Source organism: Oncorhynchus kisutch, linkage group LG15 (genome assembly GCF_002021735.2).
Source record: "Oncorhynchus kisutch isolate 150728-3 linkage group LG15, Okis_V2, whole genome shotgun sequence".
Lineage (NCBI taxonomy): Eukaryota > Metazoa > Chordata > Actinopteri > Salmoniformes > Salmonidae > Oncorhynchus > Oncorhynchus kisutch.
The window spans coordinates 66,678,252-66,701,335 of NC_034188.2; the positions used below are offsets into that span (position 1 = coordinate 66,678,252).

The 23,084-nt window shown below is 42.8% G+C and overlaps 1 protein-coding gene across 4 annotated transcripts; it reads left to right on the plus strand.

Moving 5' to 3' along the window:
- The first annotated feature begins 172 nt into the window (after positions 1–172).
- LOC109905730 (protein Smaug homolog 2) lies at positions 173–22,310 on the plus strand. Of its 4 annotated transcripts, none has more exons than XM_020503268.2 (13): positions 173–801; positions 6,823–7,299; positions 7,476–7,952; positions 8,223–8,453; positions 9,889–10,019; positions 10,321–10,407; positions 10,709–10,988; positions 15,849–15,934; positions 16,266–16,381; positions 16,566–16,767; positions 17,218–17,344; positions 18,487–18,570; positions 18,790–22,310. In XM_020503268.2, exons 2-13 carry the CDS (start codon positions 7,104–7,106, stop codon positions 18,816–18,818), a joined length of 2,046 nt encoding a protein of 681 aa, XP_020358857.1. In that variant the 5' UTR covers positions 173–801; positions 6,823–7,103; the 3' UTR covers positions 18,819–22,310. The 4 variants fall into 4 exon arrangements, with proteins under 4 accessions (XP_020358857.1, XP_020358858.1, XP_020358859.1 ...); XM_020503269.2 differs by having other exon boundaries at positions 173–483; XM_020503270.2 differs by having other exon boundaries at positions 174–801; positions 9,889–9,998.
- The last annotated feature ends 774 nt before the right edge of the window (positions 22,311–23,084 follow it).

Sequence of the window (23,084 nt, forward strand, 5' to 3'; positions counted from 1 at the left end):
GAATCGTCCCACCTGATCTTGCCTCCTCCCGACTGCCTTCCATTTTTTAAGACATTTATTTCCATTGTTAGAGTGGCCACTTGAGTATCTGGTCAATATAATGTATACTCTGTGATCATATCGATCAACTTCAGTTTAGTAGTGGGGTGGGTGTTTGCGTTTAATCCACTAGATGGGGGACTTTTCTCTTTGTTTACCCCGCCCAAACGCCATTACGTTGGTCTCCGACGTTGCGTCAAATCTGAATCGAAGTTGGCTAGCTAGATTGAGCCAAGCGTACTTTCCCTATTTCTCTGTGTTCAAATAAACATGGTGTACATAGCTAGACTGTTTTAAATGTTATCTTTGAAATAATCAGAAAATCATTATTTTCAAAGCAACCAACGACAACTGTTGGATCGAAATCTTCGTCTCAACCAGCGTTTATAAAGGAAGCAATAGCTGCCTGCTACTTTAGCTAACAACTGACAATTTACAAAGAAGGTAAACAAACCAACCGCTAGAGGTTGGAGAATGGGATGTGGATATAATGTAAGTAATCTGACGTGTTTTTTTCTAAATGGACCATGGAGGACCTTTGCAACGCGAGGACTCAAATGTCGTTTTACGAGATGAAAAATAGAGAGACATTCCAACAGCAACGTCGCTACTGAAAAACAGTAACGTTACCATTCCTGAATCCCCCATCAATTTACACGGTGAAGGCCTGGTGCTAGTTTTTTAGCTAGCTAACTGCCCCCCAGCCCATCAAATACACCCTGGCAAAAGCCGTACCCTGGAAACGTCACCGTTGTCACACAGGTTTGTTTTTACGTTTTCTGACCAACTAGCTTAGCTAACTACACGTATGACCTGGTCAAACGTAGCTAGCAAGCTAACTTGCATAAGGCTGCGAGTTGACGTTAGCTAGCTACGTTTGACATAGTTACTGGCAAACTTGCTACGTCTACCAACAAACTAGCTAACGTAGATGAGTAACGTTAGCTCTGTAGACAGGCCCTTGTTTCTGGACTGTCTTACGCGAACGTTAGCCTAGTTAGAATAACATACACCTTCTGTTTGAGCTAGTTACTACTAATACAGACCATCCTGGCCAGAATTTAGCTACTAACGTTACGTTCTGTTAAAAAAAAAAAACTTGGACAAATATCTATAGGATGCTGGCTGGTCTCAGAACGCTTCGTATTATTCTGTACGTAAATCCGAGAAACTCCATTTAGTATGATATGTCACGTTTCGTATGGTATGTATTCATTTGTGGATGTCTAACATCAATTTCGTATGATACGTTACGAATTACAATTCGTATATATTTTACGAATTTGCAAAAACGTACAATATCTTATGAATTCTGGTTAGGTGGCTAACGTTAGCTAGGGTTTAGGAGTTAGTTAAAGGGTTAAAGTTAGGGGAAGGGTTAGCTAAGTAGTTACAAAGTAGCTAAAAAGTTGTCAGAGAAGAGATTCCAACTTGTAACCTTTGGGTTGCTAGACGTTCTCGTTATACGCCCACCCCACGACAACCACCCTACTTTCGTTTTTACCATAAATTAACATCTGTCTGGTGTAACCATACCAAACATAACATATTATGGTAGTTTGAGTGCCCGGATTTAAGTTTACTATGTTAAGTCTAGCCTATGAGACCAAGCTAGTTCTATTTATGTAAATGAAACATAACAACTAGGCATTGCAAGTTCTTTACCCACAACTAAAGGTGTTCATTGCAATACTGGGATGGTTGGATGACTGTTTCAGATTTGATTGATCATGCCATGGCCTATTGGCAACCTGTGACACCATTACTTTACCCTGTAACAAGCTGTATTGCAAGTCATCACTTAGTATTTATTGTTCTTAGAATATATAACAGCCATGTAGATTGCATGGAGATAATGTAGTCTTTGTTTTTTTGCTTCAAGTCAAACAAACTCATGCATTGACTGGGCAGTTAGGCCTAGATGTTGGCTTTATCAAACATACACAGATGTTGGCTGAATGGTCAATAGAAATGTGCATGCATACTGCATGGAAGTTCTCTGTGTTGATGCTGAAGTGATGATGCTGGCAATAATGTGCTCTACTTTCACTGCACCATGAAGCTGATTATCCTGCATTATGATTAGCTGGCCTAAATATTAGCGTGTTGTACAGATACCATCTTTACTCTGGCAATTCCACTGTAACAGAGTGACACTAGCTAGGTTTCCAACCAATTGGCAAAAGTTTCATGTGAATATTCTAAAGTGAGCATAAAAACTATGCACATTTTACCAGATTTTTCCATCAAATTGATTTGTTGCAGATTAAAAGCAGTACGTGATGAGGTAGTGCACATAATTTTACCACAAAAGTTATTTTATTCACGTAAGGAATAAAAAATACAAGATAAATGTGTTTCCATCATATTTTCAACTTTACTGATTATTTTCCTCACAAATTTGTTATGCTTTATATAGCATGTGCCCACTCTGGTATTGGCACGTGCACTCTAGCTAATAGTGCCTTCTGCGAGCTGTTGGCTAGAGCACACGTGTAGCCTAGATCAGGGATGGGCAACTGGTGCGCATGGCCCCCCCTGTTTGTAGGCCTGCAGACCAATTTAAATAATAAAATAAAATGAGTTACTCAGTCGGGGTCTCAACTTACTGTTGGAAGAATATAATTCACAAGGTGCAATTTTGAAATTTGGTTGTGCATCAGCAGTCACTCAATTAGCCCGCCCATGTCAACAAAATGTTTTTAGCTAGCCACTAGACTAATTTACCAATCTATCTAAACTTGTAGTAAGCGTTGTCGAAATACCGACCGGGGTAGGGCCCATTAGTTATCATATTAAAAACAGCAAACATTTGCCTCCACCCTATGGCAACATGTTTAGAATTGCAGTGAGTTAGGTGTAAAACTGCTAATTTTTCTCTCCGCCCTAGGGCATAATAAGTAGAATTGCATGACACAAGTTATAAAATTGCTAAACCTTCTTTGTGCCCCATGGCAAAATGTGTAGGATTGCAACAAACTTGCTTTAAAATGGCATCTTTTTCTCTATGCCCCATGGAAAAAATTTACAGAATTGCAGGAAATTGACTTTTCAACTAATTTCTTTTTTAAAATCTTCGCTGTCACGAGAGGGCCGCAGTTTCTTTTGATGAAGAATCGTGCATATGCAACATTTGTTAACATAATGACTGTTTGTGCCGTCATTCCATTCTTCAAGTAATTGTGTTTTAGTAACATTTTCTGTTGAAATGGTTAAAGTTGTCATTGTGTATGGCTTGTTTTACTTTGCAATCATTGTTTTATGTTTGACATACATTTTAAAGTGAACAGTAGCTAGGCTTCCATCCAATTTGTGACAGATTTTCATGTGAATATTATAAATTATGCATAAAAAATTCTCATGTACTGAATAAAAAAAACATACAGTGGGGCAAAAAAGTATTTAGTCAGCCACCAATTGTGCAAGTTCTCCCACTTAAAAAGATGAGAGAGGCCTGTAATGTTCATCATAGGTACACTTCAACTATGACAGACAGAATGAACATGAGAAAAAAAAATCCAGAAAATCACATTGTAGGATTTTTTATGAATTATTTGCAAATTATGGTGGAAAATAAGTATTTGGTCAATAACAAAAGTTTCTCAATACTTTGTTATATACCCTTTGTTGGCAATGACAGAGGTCAAACGTTTTCTGTAAGTCTTCACAAGGTTTTCACACACTGTTGCTGGTATTTTGGCCCATTCCTCCATGCAGATCTCCTCTAGAGCAGTGATGTTTTGGGGCTGTTGCTGGGCAACACAGACTTTCAACTCCCTCCAAAGACTTTCTATGGGGTTGAGATCTGGAGACTGGCTAGGCCACTCCAGGACCTTGAAATGCTTCTTACGAAGCCACACCTTCGTTGCCCGGGCGGTGTGTTTGGGATCATTGTCATGCTGAAAGACCCAGCCATGTTTCATCTTCAATGCCCTTGCTGATGGAAGGAGGGTTTCACTCAAAATCTCACGATACATGGCCCCATTCATTCTTTCCTTTACACGGATCAGTCGTCCTGGTCCCTTTGCAGAAAAACAGCCCCAAAGCATGATGTTTCCACCCCCATGCTTCACAGTAGGTATGGTGGTGTTTGGATGCAACTCAGCATTCTTTGTCCTCCAAACACGACGAGTTGAGGCACTGCAGGATTTGAGTCCCTGGCGGTGTAGTGTGTTACTGATGGTAGTCTTTGTTACTTTGGTCCCAGCTCTCTGCAGGTCATTCACTAGGTCCCCCCTTGTGGTTCTGGGATTTTTGCTCACCGTTCTTGTGATCATTTTGACCCCACGGGGTGAGATCTTGCCTGGAGCCCTAGATTGAGGTGAGATTATCAGTGTTCTTGTATGTCTTCCATTTCCTAATAATTGCTCCCACAGTTGATTTCTTCAAACCAAGCTGCTTACCTATTGCAGATTCAGTCTTCCCAGCTGGGTGCAGGTCTACAATTTTGTTTCTGGTGTCCTTTGACAGCTCTTTGGTCTTGGCCATAGTGGAGTTTGGAGTGTGACTGTTTGAGGTTGTGGACAGGTGTCTTTTATACTGATAACAAGTTCAAACAGGTGCCATTAATACAGGTAACGGGTGGAGGACAGAGGAGCCTCTTAAAGAATAAGTTACAGATCTGTGAGAGCCAGAAGTCTTGCTTGTTTGTAGGTGACCAAATACTTACTTTCCTCCATAATTTTCAAATAAATTCATTAAAAAATATATATATATATTTTTGTCTGTCATAGTTGAAGTGTACCTATGATGAAAATTACAGGCCTCATTTTTTTATTTAATTGGTGGCTGACAATACTTTTTTGCCCCACTGTACAATTAATGTTTTTCCATTGCATTTTACACTCTATCAATGGTTTATTTTAAGTAATAATCATTTTAAATAGTTTGTCACACAAGCAAACTGTTACGATAAATGGCAAATTTGCCCGAACTTATTTCTGTGCATGTTCTCCAGACAACAGTTCGCTGATAAATTGAACTGGTTAGGTTATATTATGAGGGATTTGAGTAAGATCATTCTTATTTGTTAATTGGTAGCTAAGCGGCGATCATTATTTCACAGCATACACTACCGGTCAATAGTTTTAGAACACCTACTCATTCAAGGGTTTTTCTTTGTTTTTAGTATTTTCTACATTGTAGAAAATGTGTGAAGACATCCGAACTATGAAATCATGTAGTAAGCAAAAAGGTTTTAAACAAATCAAAATATATTTGAGATTCTTCACCGTAAAGCATGGAGATGGTGTTATGGTGTCGGGATGCGTTGCTCGTGACTGTCTGTGATCTATTTAGAATTCAAGGCACACTTAACCAGCACGGTTACCACAGCATTCTGCAGCAATATGCCATCCCAGCTGGTTTGGGCTTAGTGGAACTGTCATTTGTTTTTCAACAGCCTCCAGGCTGGGTAAGAGCTATTTTACTGAGAAGGAGAGTGATGGAGTGCTGCATCAGATGACCCGGCCTCAACAATCCTCCGACCTCAACTCGGGATGAGTCAGAACGCAGAGAGCAGGACAAGTGCTCAGCATATGTGGGAACCCTGTTGGAAAAGCATTCCAGTTTAATCTGGTTGAGAGAATGCCAAGAGTGTGCAAAGCTGTCATCAAGGCAAAGGGTGGCTACTTTAAAGTATCTCAAATATAAAATATAATTTCATTTAACGCTTTTTGTTGGTTACTACATGATTCCATATGTGTTATTTCATAGTTTGATGTCTTCACTATTATTGTACAATGTAGAAAAGAGTAAAAAATAAAGAAAAACCCTTGAATGAGTAGTTCTAATACTTTGGACCGGTAGTGTACAAATGAAGACCCTCAATATTTATTGAAAAGGAGCGTCACGCTCACCACCGTGCACTTTCACCACCCTGTTAAGTTCATTATAACTTATTGCATCTGTAGCCTAATGAACGGAATGCTTTTTTAAGTATTGGGAAGACCACACAACATAGCATCGCGTGACTGCAAATATACCTCGACATGGTTGTTCAATCAACAAATGCGCAATAAATAGTTTCCACCGCTATTTGTCCCATCATTCATTTTACCGACCCCGAAAGATCCCACCATGCCGAACAAACATTCTGTCAACATTTCTGAAACTGGATGGAAACGTGGTTAGTGTCAGATTTCGTGATTGGCCCCTGTTGTAAGTTTGTTTGTCTCATATTATGGTTATTATATTATATTGGAGCCACAGCCTATACCATAACCCCACCGCCACCATGAGGCACTCTGTTCACAATGTTGACAGCAAACCGTTTGCCCACAAGACACCATACATGTGGTCTGCAGTTGTGAGGCTGGTTGGACGTACTGCCAAATTATCTAAAACAACGTTGGAGGCTGCTTATGTTAGAGAAATGAACATTACATTCTCTGGCACCAACAGCTCTGGTAGACATTCCTGCAATCTGCATGTCAATCAACTTGAGACATCTGTGGCATTGTATTGTGACAACTGCACATTTTCAGTGGCCTTTCATTGTCCCCAGCATAAGGTGCACCAGTGTAATGATCATGCTGTTTAATCAGATTCTTGATATGCCACACCGGTCAGGTGGGTGGATTATCTTGGCAGGACAAAGGAGGACAAATGCTCATTAACAGGAATGTAAACAAATGTATGCACAATCTGAAATACTCTTTTTGTGAGTATGAACAATTTCTGGGATCTTTTATTTCAACTCATGAAACATGGGACCAACATTTTACATGTTTATATTTTTGTTCAGTGTATCTTATGTAGTTTTCCTTTCTGTTGATTTGTTAGGATTTGGATGATGCTGATACTGATGCACCTGAGAGAGAACCCTCCTGTCTAAGACACAACCAGCTGGATTTAACACACCCTCTCCCAGCCCTCCCCTCAGCACCCCCATCTCCTGCATCTGAACCATGTGAGGGCCCCTCGCTCCACTTTGAGGGGATCCCAGGACTGTTGTGTAAAAGCAGCCACTGAGCGGGGCCAGATTGAACCTGTGTGTGAGCAAGCAGTCTTCCCCCTAACCCCCACCCACATATTCCCACCCCCCTTCCTGTTGGCAACTCGCCATGATGTTCCGAGACCAGGTGGGCATCCTGACGGACTGGTTCAAGGGCTGGAACGAGTGTGAGCAGACGGTGGCGCTGTTGTCCCTGCTGAAGAGAGCATCTCGTACCCAGGCCCGCTTCCTGCACATCTGCCTGGAGCACTGGCTGGCAGACTGCACTGAGATCCACATCCTGGAGGCTGAGGCCAACAATGCAGGTAGCTAATAACTGCAGATTTCTGAAGAACACATTTGAAACCTTATTGGATTAGTCATATTGTATTACCGGTATACCCTATCTTATGGTGTAAAAACCATGTAACAAATAGACCTACAACCTGTAAAAATGTATTTTACTTGTAAACAATTGCCCTGCTGTCCTTCACCTCTCCAGACATTGTGAGCCAGTGGCACCTGGAACCCATGGAAAAGGCGGTGTCCCTGCTGCTGTCCCACCTGCCCCTGCTGCAGCCCCGCAACAGCGAGGCCAAGTGTGAGTACATGAAGCTGCTGCAGAAGGTGCTGAGCCACACCATCGAGAGCAGTCTGTTTGTGGAAGAGAGTAGACAGCTGCTGTCCTACGCCCTCATCCACCCGGCCACCACCCTGGACGACCGCACCTCGTTGGCCATGTGGCTCAACCACCTGGAGGAGCACCTCTCCAGCGGCTACCCAGTGCCCTCCCAGCCCCCCTCTGGCCCCTACCACCCCCGCCAGGGCTCAGATGAGTGGCCGGGCTCAGCAGAGGTCCTGGACCCTGGCCATGGCTGGCTGGACAAGCCCCCCTCCTCTAGCTCCTCCCCTGCAGGGCAGAACGGACACATGTCTTTCCAGGGTGGGATGCCCTCGCCCATAAATAGCAACAACGCAGGTCAGTGGCTCACATCTCCTACCAAGACAGCCTGAGGGAGAGCAAGGACATGTTGTTGGGGTGAATAGGAATATGCTAAACATAACCGAGATACAATACAACTTTTTCTTCATGTGGTTATGTAATCATGCTATTAATCAACTATTTAGTCTGTGATCTTTGTAATATTGTCACATCTAAAGAATCTCTCTGTTTAGGCCTAGCCTTCATTAAAGGGATGGCTTACTGTGATTGTCTCTTACATCCTGACCCTACTGTGTCCCCTGCCAGGCATGGGTCAGATGGGCCAGCCCAGTCCTCTGAAGAGGTCCTCGTCCCTAATCCCCTCCAGTTCCCAGGTCTGTGGCGCAGATTGGCTGAGCCAGGATGACCTGGGGGGGCGACAGGCCTTTGACCACGCCCCCCTGTCCCCCCAGAGTAGTGTGGCATCCTCAGGCAGCGAGCAGACTGAGGACCAGGGCTCCAGAAACACCTTCCAGGAGGATGGCAGTGGCATGAAAGGTCAGGAGGTCAACCATAATACGCCAGGGGTTCAAAGCCAACAACAGGCCAGGGTCGGTCACATTGTTGTTGGTATTTCACCCTGGCAAAAGCCATGACATGCCAATGGCTACTGCACTTGGCGATGGTTGAATTGCCCAGTCAGTGGGATGTTATTTTTTTGGTCTCCCCTCGTGTTTGTTTTTTTTGTTTGCGTGTGCTCCAGATGTCCATGAAAATGAAGTAGGACAGCGTTCTCCAACTAATAGATCTAAAGTGTTTATTTTGACATGCACTGCACGGATACGTCAAGCATTCCAGAGCAGTATCTATTTAAGTGATAATACCTGAGAAGCCGGTGTTTGGAGGATATATTGGCACAGCTGTTGTTAGTCTCCAAACACCGGCTTCGAGGGCATTATCACTTTTATACAACGTGTTACCAACATATTCAAATAATGATTGACATATTTTCATGAAAAACATTATTTTGATTAATTTATTCATACTATTTCATCCTTCCACAATATATAGTCCCGACACAAATCTATGGTTGCTGAAGACACCACCCAGTCATTCAGTCTTTTTGGTCTGTATCAATGGACATTTAGAACGAACGACCCAGTCGTTCGTTCTAAATGTTCCATTGCCATACTGGCTGGCAACTACGGCTAACGTAGTCAGACAGAATAACAGCAAAGTATTTGCATTTGTTTAAGCTGTTTAATAGTGACATTTATTTGGATACATCCATAACAATGAGCTAATGAGGCACAATTTCGCCTGGCATAGAAAATGTGCTCACTCGTCAGGACACTGTTGTTCAGAGGAGCTAGCCAACAACACAGCTACAGTAACACAATCACTTCAAACTGAAGCTGGAAAGACTGCAAATTAGCTGCGTTTTGTTTTACCTTTTTTCAATTGACATTTTTTTTGTATATATCCATAAAAATTCATAATTTCGACTGGCTGAGAAACTCTGCCTGCCTGTTTGTCTCGTCGACTCCCGACTCGTTCATTACTATGGGACAACAGGAGATTCAATTTGAATATTGAAACAATGTCGTAAATGTCGGAGAGACAGACAGCAAGGTTTATACAAATCTCCGCTGTGGAAAACTACATGTTAGTCTTAAAGAAATGTGAGATAAGGTCTTGATACTTTTTATAGTGGAGGTCAAGTTTCTAAGTTGCCTGGCTGGGCTGATGACACATTGGATTAGTCAGGTGGAACAGAGTAAATAGGCATTCATAGATTTTAGCCGGTGGCGACTTGTGGAATAGACACTGCCTGGAATGCTGTTTTAACCAATCAGCATTCAGGATTAGACCCACCTGTTGTATAATATTCGTTAGAGTTCTATCCTTCTCATTGTTCATGGACTAGAGTTACAAGGACTCAGCAGGAGAAGAATAACTTCTGAGCATGTTGTTTTTCTACTTTCTGTTTCAGATGTGCCCATGTGGCTGAAGAGCCTCCGTCTTCATAAGTACGCAGGACTTTTCTCCCAGATGACTTATGAGGAGATGATGATTCTGACAGAGCACCACCTGGAGTCACAGGTTTGTCATCGTTTGTCACAGGTTGGTCAGCTTCTCTCGTTAGTCCTCTCTTTCCCCTGCCCTCCTCATCAGTGTTGAATAGATACGGCCCACTTTTTGTCCAGCATAGTGATACCTCAATGAGCCATGAAATGAATCATCGCTGCATGGAGTTATACAGTTATACACAGCCTCCCCAGCACAGATAAACGTCTTGGCTCTGCTCCATAGCTTTAATGAAACAGATGGTGATCAGAAGTGTTATTTAGTAACTGGATATCTGGATGTCCATGTTTCTGTGAGCAATGATTCCTCCTTTTGTTAACTCTTCGTCGTCTTCCAGAATGTGACCAAAGGTGCGCGGCACAAGATAGCCCTGAGTGTCCAGAAGCTACGGGAGAGGCCAAGCGTTCTCAAATCTTTAGAGAAGGTAAATCACATACTGTCATCACTATTATTTTAAAACCATTTCAGATGCACTTTTATCTCATGACAGGCATGCTGTTCTGAACAACTTTACTGTTCGTTTCCATTTGGATCCCTGTGGCTTATATGGAGAAATCCAATTAAATGTGAATGAACATATACACTATAATTATCACCAATATTTTAGATATGATACGACTCACATTTTCTTTCAATTAAAAGTTAACCAGCAAGTTCCGTGAAAATTTCCTGTCACACTTCAAGACCGCTTTGCTAATAAGATAATGCTATGATTGATCCAACAGGATATATTGGAGGGGGGCAACCTGCGTAACGCCCTACAGGAACTACAGCAGATTATCACCACCCCTATCAAGGTCTACAGCTACAGCCCTCCCAGTGTTTCCCACAGAGATATGGAGGGGAGTGGATCCCCCTCAGACCACACCAACCCTGGGGAGGACAAGGACCTGGCCCAGGAGGGCTTCCAGCCCCACAACCCCCCTCCCTGCGACGGAGAGTCCTCAGTCACACCCATCTCAGACGGCGACATTGCTGGGCAGTTCACGCGTGTCATGGGTAAAGGTAAGAGAGGAAAAAGGCTTTTACAGGGCTGAGTACGTGTACAGTCGTGGCCAAAAGTTTTGAGAATGACACATATTCATTTCCACAAAGTTTGCTGCTTCAGTGTCTTTTGTCAGTTTCTTTTGTCAGATGTTACTATGGAATACTGAAGTATAATTACAAGCATTTCATAAGTGTCAAAGGCTTTTATTGACAATTACATTAAGTTGATGCAAAATATCAATCAGTCAATATTTGCAGTGTTGATCCTTCTTTTTCAAGACCTCTGCAATCCGCCCTGGCATGCTGTCAATTAACTTCTGGGGCACATCCTGACTGATGGTAGCCCATTCTTGCATAATCAATGCTTGGAGTTTGTCAGAATTTGTGGGGTTTTGTTTTTCGATCCGCCTCTTGAGGATTGACCACAAGTTCTCAATGGGATTAAGGTCTGGGGAGTTTCCTGGCCATGGACCCAAAATATCAATGTTTTGTTCCCCGAGCCTCTTAGTTATCACATTTGACTTATGGCAAGGTGCTCCATCATGCTGGAAAAGGCATTGTTCGTCACCAAACTTCCTGGATGGTTGGGAGAAGTTGCTCTCGGAGGATATGTTGGTACCATTCTTTATTAATGGCTGTGTTCTTAGGCAAAATTGTGTGAGCCCACTCCCTTGCCTGAAAAGCAACCGCACACATGAATGATCTCAGGATGCTTTACTGTTGGCATGACACAGGACTGATGGTAGTGCTCACCTTGTCTTCTCCGGACAAGCATTTTTCCAGATGCCCCAAACAATCATAAAGGGGATTCATCAGAGAACATGACTTTACCCCAGTCCTCAGCAGTACAATCACTGTACCTTTTGCAGAATATCAGTCTGTCCCTGATGTTTTTCCTGGAGAGAAGTGGATTCTTTGCTGCCATTCTTGACTCCAAGCCATCCTCCAAAAGTCTTCGCCTCACTGTGCCTGCAGATGCACTCACACCTGCCTGCTGCCACTCCTGAGCAGGCTCTGCACTGGTGGTGCCCCAATCCTGCAGCTGAATCAAATTTAGGAGACGGTCCTGGCGCTTGCTGGACTTTCTTGGGTGCCCTGAAGCCTTCACAACAATTGAACCGCTCTCCTTGAAGTTCTTGATGATCTGATAAATGGTTGATTTAGGTGCAATCTTACTGCCAGCAATATCCTTGCCTGTGAAGCCCTTTTTGTTCAAAGCAATGATGACAGCATGTGTTTCCTTGCAGGTAACCATGGTTGACAGAGGAAGAACAATGATTCCAATCACCACCCTCCTTTTGAAGCTTCCATTCTGTTATTCGAACTCAATCAGCATGACAGAGTTATCTCCAGCCTTGTCCTCGTCAACACTCACACCTGTGTTAACGAGAGAATCACTGACATTATGTCAGCTGGTCCTTTTGTGGCAGGGCTGAAATGCAGTGGAAATGTTTTTGGGGGATTCAGTTCATTTGCATGGCAAAGAGGGACTTTGCAATGAATTGCAATTAATCTGATCACTCATCATAACATTCTGGAGTATATGCACATTGCCATCATACAAACTTGAGGCAGCAGACTGTGAAAATTAATTTATGTGTCATTCTCAAATCTTTTCCCACGACTGTACAGTGCATTCAGAAAGTATTCAGACCCCTTGACTGTTCCACATTTTGTTACGTTACATCCTTATTCTAAAATGGATTAAATAAAAATGTTCCTCATCAATCTACACACAATAGCCCAAAGCGAAAAGAGGTTTTATACGTTTTAGCAACTATATTAATAATAAACATACACCTTGTTTATATAAGTATTCAGACACTTTGTTATGAGACTCGAAGTTGAGCTCAGGTGCATCCTGTTGCCATTGATCTTCCTTGAGATGTTTCTACAGCTTGATTGGAGTCGACCTGTGGTAAATTGAGTTGATTGAACATGATTTGGAAAGGCACACACCTGTCTATATAAGGTCCCACAGTTGAGAGTGCATGTCAGAGCAAAAACTAAGCCATGAAGTCGGAGGAATTGTCCGTAGAGCTCTGAGACAGGATTGTTTTGAGGGACAGATCTGGAGAAGGGTTCCAAAAAAATGTCTGCAGCATTAACGGTCCCCAAGAACACATTGGCTTCCATCATTCTTAAATGGAAGAAGTATAGAACAACAAACTCTTCCTAGAGCTGGCAGCCTGGCCAAACTGAGCAATTGGGAGAGAAGGGCCTTGGTCAGGGAGGTGACCAAGAACCTGATGGTCAGTCTGACAGAGCTCCTCTGTGGAGATGGGAGAACTTTCCAAAAGGACAACCATCTCTGCACCACTCCACCAATCAGGCCTTTATGGTAGAGTGGCCAGACGGAAGACACTCCTCAGTAAAGGCACATGACAGCCCGCTTTGAGTTTGCCAAAAGGTACCTAAAAGACTCTGACCATGACAAACAAGATTCTCTGGTCTGATGAAACCAAGATTGAACTCTTTGTCCTGAATGCCACGTGTCACATCTGGAGGAAACCAGGCACAATTCCAATGGTGAAGCATGGTGGTTGCAGCATCATGCTGTGGCAATGTTTTTCAGCGGCAGCGACTGGGAGTTTAGTCAGGATTGAGGGGGAAAATGAACGGCGCAAAGTACAGAGATCCTTGATGAAAACCTGCTCCAGAGCACTCAAGACCTCATACTGGGGCGAAGGTTCACCTTCCAACAGGACAACAACCCTAAGCACACAGCCAAGACAACGCAGGAGTGGCTTCGGGACAAGTCTCTGAATGTCCTTGAGTGGCCCAGCCAGAGCCCGGACTCGAACATCTCTGGAGAAAATAGCTTTGCAGCGACGCTTCCCATCCAACCTGACAGCGCTTGAGAGCATCTGCAGAGAAGAATGGAAGAAACTCCCCAAATACAGGTGTGCCAAGCTTGTAGAGTCATACCCAAGAAGACTCGAGGCTGTAATCGCTGCCACAGGTGCTTCAACAAAGTACTGAGGAAAGGGTCTGACTACTTACAGTTGAAGTCGGAAGTTTACATACACCTTGGCCAAATACATTTAAACTCAGTTTTTCAGAATGCCTGACATTTAATCCTAGTAAAAATTCCTTGTCTTAGGTCAGCTAGGAACACCACTTTATTTTAAGAATTTGAAATGTCAGAATAATAGTAGAGAGAATGATTTATTTCAGCTTTTATTTCTTTCATCACATTCCCAGTCGGTCAGAAGTTTACATACGCTCAATTAGTATTTGGTAGCATTGCCTTTAAATTGTTTAACTTTGATCAAATGTTTCAGGTAGCCTTCCACAAGCTTCCCACAATAAGTTGGGTGAATTTTGGCCTATTCCTCCTGACAAAGCTTGCTCGCACATGCTTTTTCAGTTCTGCCCACAAATCTTCTATAGGATTGAGGTCAGGGCTTTGTGATGGCCACGCCAATACCTTGACTTTGTTGTCCTTAAGCCATTTTGCCATAACTTTGTGTATGCTTGGGATCATTGTCCATTTGGAAGACCTATTTGCGACCAAGCTTTAACTTCCTGAGTCATGTCTTGAGGTGTTTCTTCAACAAATCCACATAATTTTTTTTCCTCATGATGCCATCTATTTTGTGATGTGTACCAGTCCCTCCTGGAGCAAAGCACCTCCACAACATGATGCTGTCACACCTGTGCTTCACGGTTGGGAGGGTGTTCCTCGGCTTGCAAATCTCCCCCTTTTTCCTCCTAACATAACGATGGTCATTATTGCCAAACAGTTCCATTTTTGTTTCATCAGACCAGAGGACATTTCTCCAAAAAGTGCAATCTTTGTCCCCATGTGCAGTTTCAAACCTTAGTCTGGCTTTTTTATGGCGGTTTTGGAGCAGTGGCTTCTTCCTTGCTGAGCGGCCTTTCAGGTTATGTCGGATATAGATACTTTTGTACTGGTTCCCTCCAGCATCGTCACAAGATCCTTTGCTGTTGTTCTGGGATTGATGTGCATTTTTCGCACCAACGTACGTTCATCTCTAGGAGACAGAACGCTTCTCCTTCCTGAGCGGTGTGACCACTGCGTGATCCCATGGTGCTTATACTTGCGTACTATGGTTTGTACAGATGAACATGGTACCTTCAGGCATTTGGAAATTGCTCCCAAGGATGAACCAGACTTGTGGAGGTCTGTTTTTTTCTGAGGTCTTGGCTGATTTCTTTTGATTTTCCCATGATGTCAAGCAAAGAGGCACTGAGTTTGATGGTAGGCCTTGAAATGCATCCACAGGTTCACCTCCAATTGTCTCAAATGATGTCGATTAGACTATCAGAAGCTTCTAAAGCCATGACATCCTTTTCTGGAATTTTCCAAGCTGTTTAAAGGCACAGTCAACTTAGTGTATGTAAACTTCTGACCCACTGGAATTGTGATAGTGAAATAATCTGTCTGTAACAATTGTTTGAAAAATGACTTGTGTCATGCACAAAGTAAATGTCCTAATCGACTTGCCAAAACTATAGTTCGTTAACAATACATTTGTGGAGTGGTTGGAAAAACTTCCTACTTCAACTGTATGTAAAGGTAATATTTTTTTGTGGGAGGGTGTGTGTCTTTATAATTTTGCTAAGATTTGTAAACCTGTTTTTGCTTTGTCATTATGGGATATTTTGTTTAGATTGAGGGGGAAAAAACATGTAATCCATTTTAGAATAAGGCTAATAACAAAATGTGGAAAAAGTCAAGGAGTCTGAATAATTTCCGAATGCACTGTATATAGTGCATTTGGACAAATGTTGCTCTTGGTTGTTGTGGATGTGAGATGTGTGCTGGTGTGTTTTATTTTGAATTAGTTTTGGAGGGTTTGTGTGTGTTGGTGTTGTGTTGCATTGTGTGAACCTCCTGTCCATGTGTTGCAGTGTGCACTCAGCTACTGGTGTCCAGGCCGGACGAGGAGAATATCAGCTGTTACCTGCAGCTTATTGAGAAATGTCTGACACATGAGGTGAGACTGAGCAAAACCACATCTATAAAATAAATACATTTCATCTTTGTCACATTCAGCCAGCTGGTAGTTTAAAATGTGACCAGGCTGCAAACAACGTGTAACAACACGTAATGCTACTCTCAATGGTATGTTGTAAAGATAACTTTCACTGCACTAAGAAAGTAATGGAATGGGTTTTTTGTTTTGTTTTTTGCTGCTATGAGCTCTCTCTACTGCTCACTCTCTTACCTCTCCCTCTTTTACCTCTCTCTCTCTCGCTCACCATCTCTCACCCTCTCTCTATCACTATCTCTGTCTCATACCGTTTTCTCTTATCTCCGTCTCTCAGGCTTTCACAGAGACTCAGAGGAAGAGGCTGGTCTCCTGGAAGCAGCAGGTTCTCAAGCTGCTCCGCTTGTTCCCAAGGAAAGCCATGCTGGACATGCCTGTGTACCGACAGAAAGGGTAAGACCACTGAACTTCCCTTCTCCTTTTAATCTTTCACTCTCCTGTCATGGCAGCTGAGTATTTGTGCCATGCTCTCTCTGCTACTTTAGTATGCAGTTTGTCCAGGTTCTCTCTCTCTGCCTCCTTTAGCTGGATTTCGCCCAGGGCTCTGTCTTACGACTTTTCTCTCTGCCTCCTCTAGCTGGGCATATGGTTCCAACTCCCTCCCCACAGCAGGCTCTGTGAGTGCTGGGGGTCTGGCACGTAGGGGGCAGAGGGCATTCCAGATGCCCCCTCGTGGCCTCCCTGCTGGGCGCATGGGGCTCCTGAGTCCAGGTGGCATTGGGGTTGCCTCCCCACGCCACACCCTCACCAGCCCCACACTGCCAGGCCAGGGCAGACAGGTCAGTCATAGGATGGGATCATATGTCATATAGCCTGTTGGCATGGGATACACCCATTGAAGTTAATTTATAGGAAAGTCAGATTCATTCACAAGATAAATTATTTTCTAAGAAGTCTTTTTCATTGAGGGTTACAGCTAGTTAGCCAACATTAGATTTAACATTATTCTATTGATCTACACGTTATTATACCCACAGGGTGATGAACTTTCCTTAGACAACATTTGTTTTGACAGATTAACAAGTGCAACCACAGAAAGTGCTGACAGTTTAATCAATGCAATACCCAGGGAAACACTTGTGTTAGGCACTGCATTTTGATATGCATTGGTTCATTATCATAGCTGGAAGAGTCTCTTTGTAGTCATCGTGCTGGGAAGACTAACACGGTGTAGAACATATAGGATGAGTGGCATGTTTGTGATGAGAGATGTTCTGTTGTCCCTGTAGAACCTGTGGTTTGCCAACCCTGGGGGCAGCAACAGCATGCCAAGCCAGAGTCGCAGCTCCGTGCAACGGACCCACTCACTCCCTGTCCACACCTCCCCGCAAACCATGCTCCTGTTCCAGCAGCACGGTAGGAACCTAGCACCCCCTTCCCAAACATTACCACATCCTCTTCTAAACGTCATATACACTGTCTTACACATACCATCCACACCTTGCTTCAATCTCTATTCCCACTGTCCTTTTACACATACCATCCACACCTTGCTTCAATCTCTATTCCCACTGTCCTTTTACACATACTAGACACACCTAGCTTCAATCTGTATTCCCACTGTCCTTTCACACATACCATCCACACCTTGCTTCAATCTCTATTCCCACTGTCTTTTTACACATACCATCCACACCTAGCTTCAATCTCTATTCCCACTTTCCTTTTACACATACTAGACACACCTAGCTTCAATCTCTATTCCCACTGTCCTTTCACACATACCATCCACACCTAGCTTCAATCTCTATTCCCACTGTCTTTTTACACATACTAGACACACCTAGCTTCAATCTCTATTCCCACCGTCCTTTTACACATACTAGACACACCTAGCTTCAATCTCTATTCCCACTGTCCTTTTACACATACTAGACACACCTAGCTTCAATCTGTATTCCCACTGTCCTTTTACACATACTAGACACACCTAGCTTCAATCTCTATTCCCACTGTCTTTTTACACATACTATACACACCTAGCTTCAATCTCTATTCCCACTGTCCTTTTACACATACTAGACACACCTAGCTTCAATCTCTATTCCCACTGTCCTTTCACACATACCATCCACACCTAGCTTCAATCTCTATTCCCACTGTCTTTTTACACATACTAGACACACCTAGCTTCAATCTCTATTCCCACTGTCCTTTTACACATACTAGACACACCTAGCTTCAATCTCTATTCCCACTGTCTTTTTACACATACACATGCATGTGTCACTACAACCTTCATTCACATTTCCTTTTATATCCCAGCAATATCTCCTTCCAAACCCAATCATACATGGTCTTTATGCATTTCACCCACATAGCCTTCTAAACCCAATTTTACGGCAGCTTACACATCCCACACGCATCGCCCTACAAACCGCATTCACACGGCTCCATATCCAATGCATCTGTCAGTTTTAAAAAAATAAGTGATTTATGGTCCAGTTATAGTACACACACAAGCGGGGTAACTGAGTGACCTGTGTCTCGTCTCCCAGAATGCCAAGTTCCAGGTGCAGACCTGGAGATCAACCCCACGCTGGAGTCACTGTGCCTCAGTATGACAGAGCATGCCTTAGGAGGTGAGTCAAAACACACGTCTTACACTCCCACATCCAACTTCTTGGAAGTGTTATGACACTGATATTTAAAACCACATTTAGGTTAACTGGAATTTTCTGATGTTGTTGAATAGTTTGTATTTGGCAGAGAGTGAAATAAAGTTACGATATGAAATCAAAATGAAAAAATAATACATTTTGTATCTATTATAAATTTCTTCACAATCCTCCTTCCTGTAGATGGAATTGACCGAACATCAACAATTTGAAAATAAAAGCAGTGAAAAGAAGAAACCAAACCGACACTTCACTACAACTGAGGCCTGTTCAGTTTCTCTTGCCCAGCACAAAAATATATGCTTAAAAAACAAAGCAAAATGGTCACTACAAAACGACAACTGTATATGTTCTCTGATATTTTTCTACTTTATTATACTTAAGTAAGTTTATTATAAATGGAATACAGATGACTATTATATTACAGGAGGGAGAAGAGGTTACTTGTGCAACATGCTCAATGTCTTCTGCAGGACTGTGACATTAAAACGAGCAAAATGAGGCTCAGATTGTTGAGCTTTGAGAGGAAAATGGAGGATTGGTGCTGTCTTAAGGGTGTTCTATCTTACAGGTTTCTCCCCTTTTCCTCCCAGAAACACGCAGAGCCACGCCTCTCACCCCCAGATACTGTAACTGTACCGCCAGGGTCTCCCGACCAGGAGTAAGGCACTTGGCCTCCCACACACTCTGTGGAATTGGGAACTAGAACATCGATTAATCACACACGACCAGCCTGTAGCGCTGTTCTGATCCTAAAACACAACTACAGCTGTCTACACAACCACCCTACCCAGCTACAGCCAGAGCTAGTTAGGCCCTATACGTAGAGACACCCAACACCCTGGCTCATTCCCCTCACGTACCCAGCATGGGTTTACACCCAACATGGGTATTACTGGCTCTGACACCTCTCCACCTCTACTAGGCCAAAGAGAAAGGCTCTGTGTGAATCCCTATGTTAGAATAATTTTTGGAGTGGCCAATGCGACAGTATACATGGTAATTGTTTAAAGAATGGCGGTTTGAAGGTAACGTGTCGGCTGGAACTTGTCTGCATTGATATTTTGTTCCCTACTACAAAAATGATGATGAATCTCATTTGCAAGTTAAGCGCCGAGGCAAACCCCACAGGGTTGAATAAGGGCTGATGAGGTTTGTTCTATGTGGGGCCTGAGTGAGAAATTGCATTGGTAAAGAAAATGAAAAAAAAAAAATTCCAAGAGGGGAGCTGTTGGTGCATCTGTTTTCAAGTAGTTACCTCACTATGTTATGCTGTGTGAGGAACCTTAATGAATTCTGTTTCTACCCTGAGGTCCCATTTATGATTGGCTCTGAAAAATGCAACGGAAGCGCTGTCTCTGCCTCTCAGAATGAACCAGTACCCACCTCACCCTGCCTCTCCTCACCATGGCCAGTGTAGAGATTTGATGAATCATAATTTTTAAGTAGCCAGAATAGATTCGACCCTACGCTTACTTACAGTTTAATATGACAGATTAAGACTATGGCTCGGAAAACGTACCTCAATCCAGGGATGAGAAATGAGTTTGTACTCCGAAGTGGCCCATTATCTCAAATGTTACATCTAGAATATTGAACGACTGCTATTTTTTAAGTAAACTGAAGTTTTCGCCCTCAGTAGCCACAACAGCCATTATGGACTGGCATGTCGCGTTGAACAACAATGGAGCTGTTTGGCTGACACTGCCATTCCAAACTGGCTGCTGTGGCTTCTGCTACCTACCACGAGGATGAAACTAGCAGTCGTTCAATATTCTCGGTGTAACAGTTGGGATAATGGGACAATTCGGTGTACAACGCATTTCTCATCCCTGGATTGAGGTACGTTTTCCAAGCAACATCTCACACCGGCTCCGCAGTGTCTTAATCTAAACAGGAAGCCTGTCCGACCCCGGTGCAACTGTAAGAAAGCGTAGGGTGGGAATCTATTCTGGATAACTTTTTAAGTTGCTTGAAATATGTCCTGTTTGGATCTCTTTGTGTTCCAATTGTAAAACCCTAACATTTATTTTGTGGTATCAGTGTTGAATCAGAAACTCCTATACAACCTCTGTCTTTGAATGTGGCAGAGCGGAGGTGCATGTATGTATATGGTCTTAACGTTTGGATCACCTTTTGGTTGCATCACGAGGCAGGGATATCCATTCGCATTTTATTTCTGCAGAGCCATGGCTGGTCTATTTGTTTAGTAAACATGGTTATTTACAAGCTTGACTTTTCCACTTTTTTTTTGTTTTACTACTCTCCCTTAATATTTATAACTTGTCCTTTTTTCCTATAATTGCATGTTTTCCCCCACACTAATTGAACGATTGTTGTAGATATTGAGAGAGGGCAGTGTTGCACAGTCACAGTAGTGCTCAATGTCTACAAATCCTCCAGAGAGCAGAGATGATGGGACTGGAGTTCAATGTTGATACCTCCTAATAGCACTGTTTACCTCCCTCTGGGAGTGCCCATTTCATGTTCTGTGATGTGTAATGATGGGTCTGAAAATGACTGTTGGCACTTCAGTGCTCATTAATATACTGTCTCCTCAATATGTAAGGCCTAAAGTGCGTAGCTAAGCCTTCTAACACGTGAGCTAGCTAGAATGACAGATGCCTTTTACCCCCTCAGCTGCTTATCTACTTGCTGTAATCATCATTCTCACTAGACTAGATACTAGTGTCTAGTGAGTGAGACCTGTATGAGGGTATGTTGTTGTACCCTCTGCTCTGTGCTCCTGAAGTTTTTGAGTGATGAGAAGACTGATATTGCCTGGCCTTGTATTTGAACTGTCAGATGCAGCAGGCTGATAGACCGTTGATATCACCTGAATTGCACAGTGACAGCTTCCTCTCTCTCTCTCTCTGATTGGCTATTGAGCCAGAGTAGTGTCCTAGTCGTCATGGTTTTCCTCTGAGCTGGCTCTTGGATAGATCTGACTTTATGAATAGATTCATGCTCACTAAGAGAGTCGAATGGTTTAAAAAATGTTCACAATTTTCAGATTCAGATAGGCAACCAATGATCTCAATCTAAGCTTAAACTGATAATACATTCATACTAGCATGACATGTAATATGGCTCAGGTTGTAATTTCTCTCAATGCATACAATGGCACCTGAAGTAAGTCCTCCATTTAGGAGATAGCCAGTCCACTTGTAGACAAGGCTTAGTTCTTTAGGCCAGGCTAAATTGAGTCTGTTCATGCCAGGGGTTTAGGATGCAGAGAGGGATGAAATGGCCAATCTGAGCCATAATATGTGAGTTTGAGTCTAGCCTAACACTAACAACTGGCCAAGGAATATGTTTACATTCCAGTGAAATGGGTTAGAAAGTGCACTTCATGAGTCTGGCTTTATTTTCACATGCCACGCAGAATTATGAGGTACATAGCCAGCCTGTCATACATGAGACTCCTTCTCTCCAGTGGTCTGTCAGATGTGGTCAATGTCCCTGCCTGACATAATAAATAAGCAGTACGTTGTAGGCTTTTTTTTTTGCATCTCTGTCTTGTACAATTTATATTTAATTCGGACTCTCCCCCAAAAAATTGAATGTTTTATGAATGAACATTTTGCATCCCATGCTTTACACACTCTACTTTTTTACTGTCACACATTGTTTGAATAATCTGAAATACAGCATTGATCAGATAGACAGTCCAAATAAAGGAGTTACATTTTTTTGCTACGTGACTCATGTTTGTGGTATCATCAGTGTTTTCTTTTATTCACAGTATTAGTGTGTGTATATATTTATTTATTACATACACAGTTGAAGTCGGAAGTTTACATACTTAGGTCAGAGTCATTCAAATTCAACTTTCAACCACTCCACAAATTTATCAATGGAAATCAGCCAAGACCTATATCAATGGAAATCAGCCAAGACCTCAGGGGAAAAAAAGGAGACCACAAGTCTGGTTCATCCTTGGGAGCAATTTCCAAATGCCTGAAGGTACCATATTCATCTGTACAAACTATAGTTTGCAAGTATAAACACCATGGGACCACGCAGCCATCATACCGCTCAGGAAGGAGACGCGTTCTGTCCTAGAGATGAATGTACTTCGGTGCGAAAAGTGCAAATAAATCACAGAACAACAGCAAAGGACCTTGTGAAGATTCTGGAGGAAGCAGGTACAAAAGTATCTATATCCACAGTAAAACGAGTCCTATATTGGCATAACCTGAGAGGCCGCTCAGCAAGGAAGAAGCCACTGCTCCAAAACCGCCATAAAAAAGCCAGACTACGGTTTGAAACTGCACATGGGGACGAAGATTGTACTTTTTGGAGAAATGTCCTCCGGTCTGATGAAACAAAAATAAAACTGTTTGGTCATAATGACCATCGTTATGTTTGGAGGTAAAAGGGGGAGGCTTGCAAGCTGAAGAACACCATCCCAACCGTGAAGCACGGGGGTGGCAGCATCATGTTGTGGGGGTGCTTTGCTGCAGGAGGGACTGGTG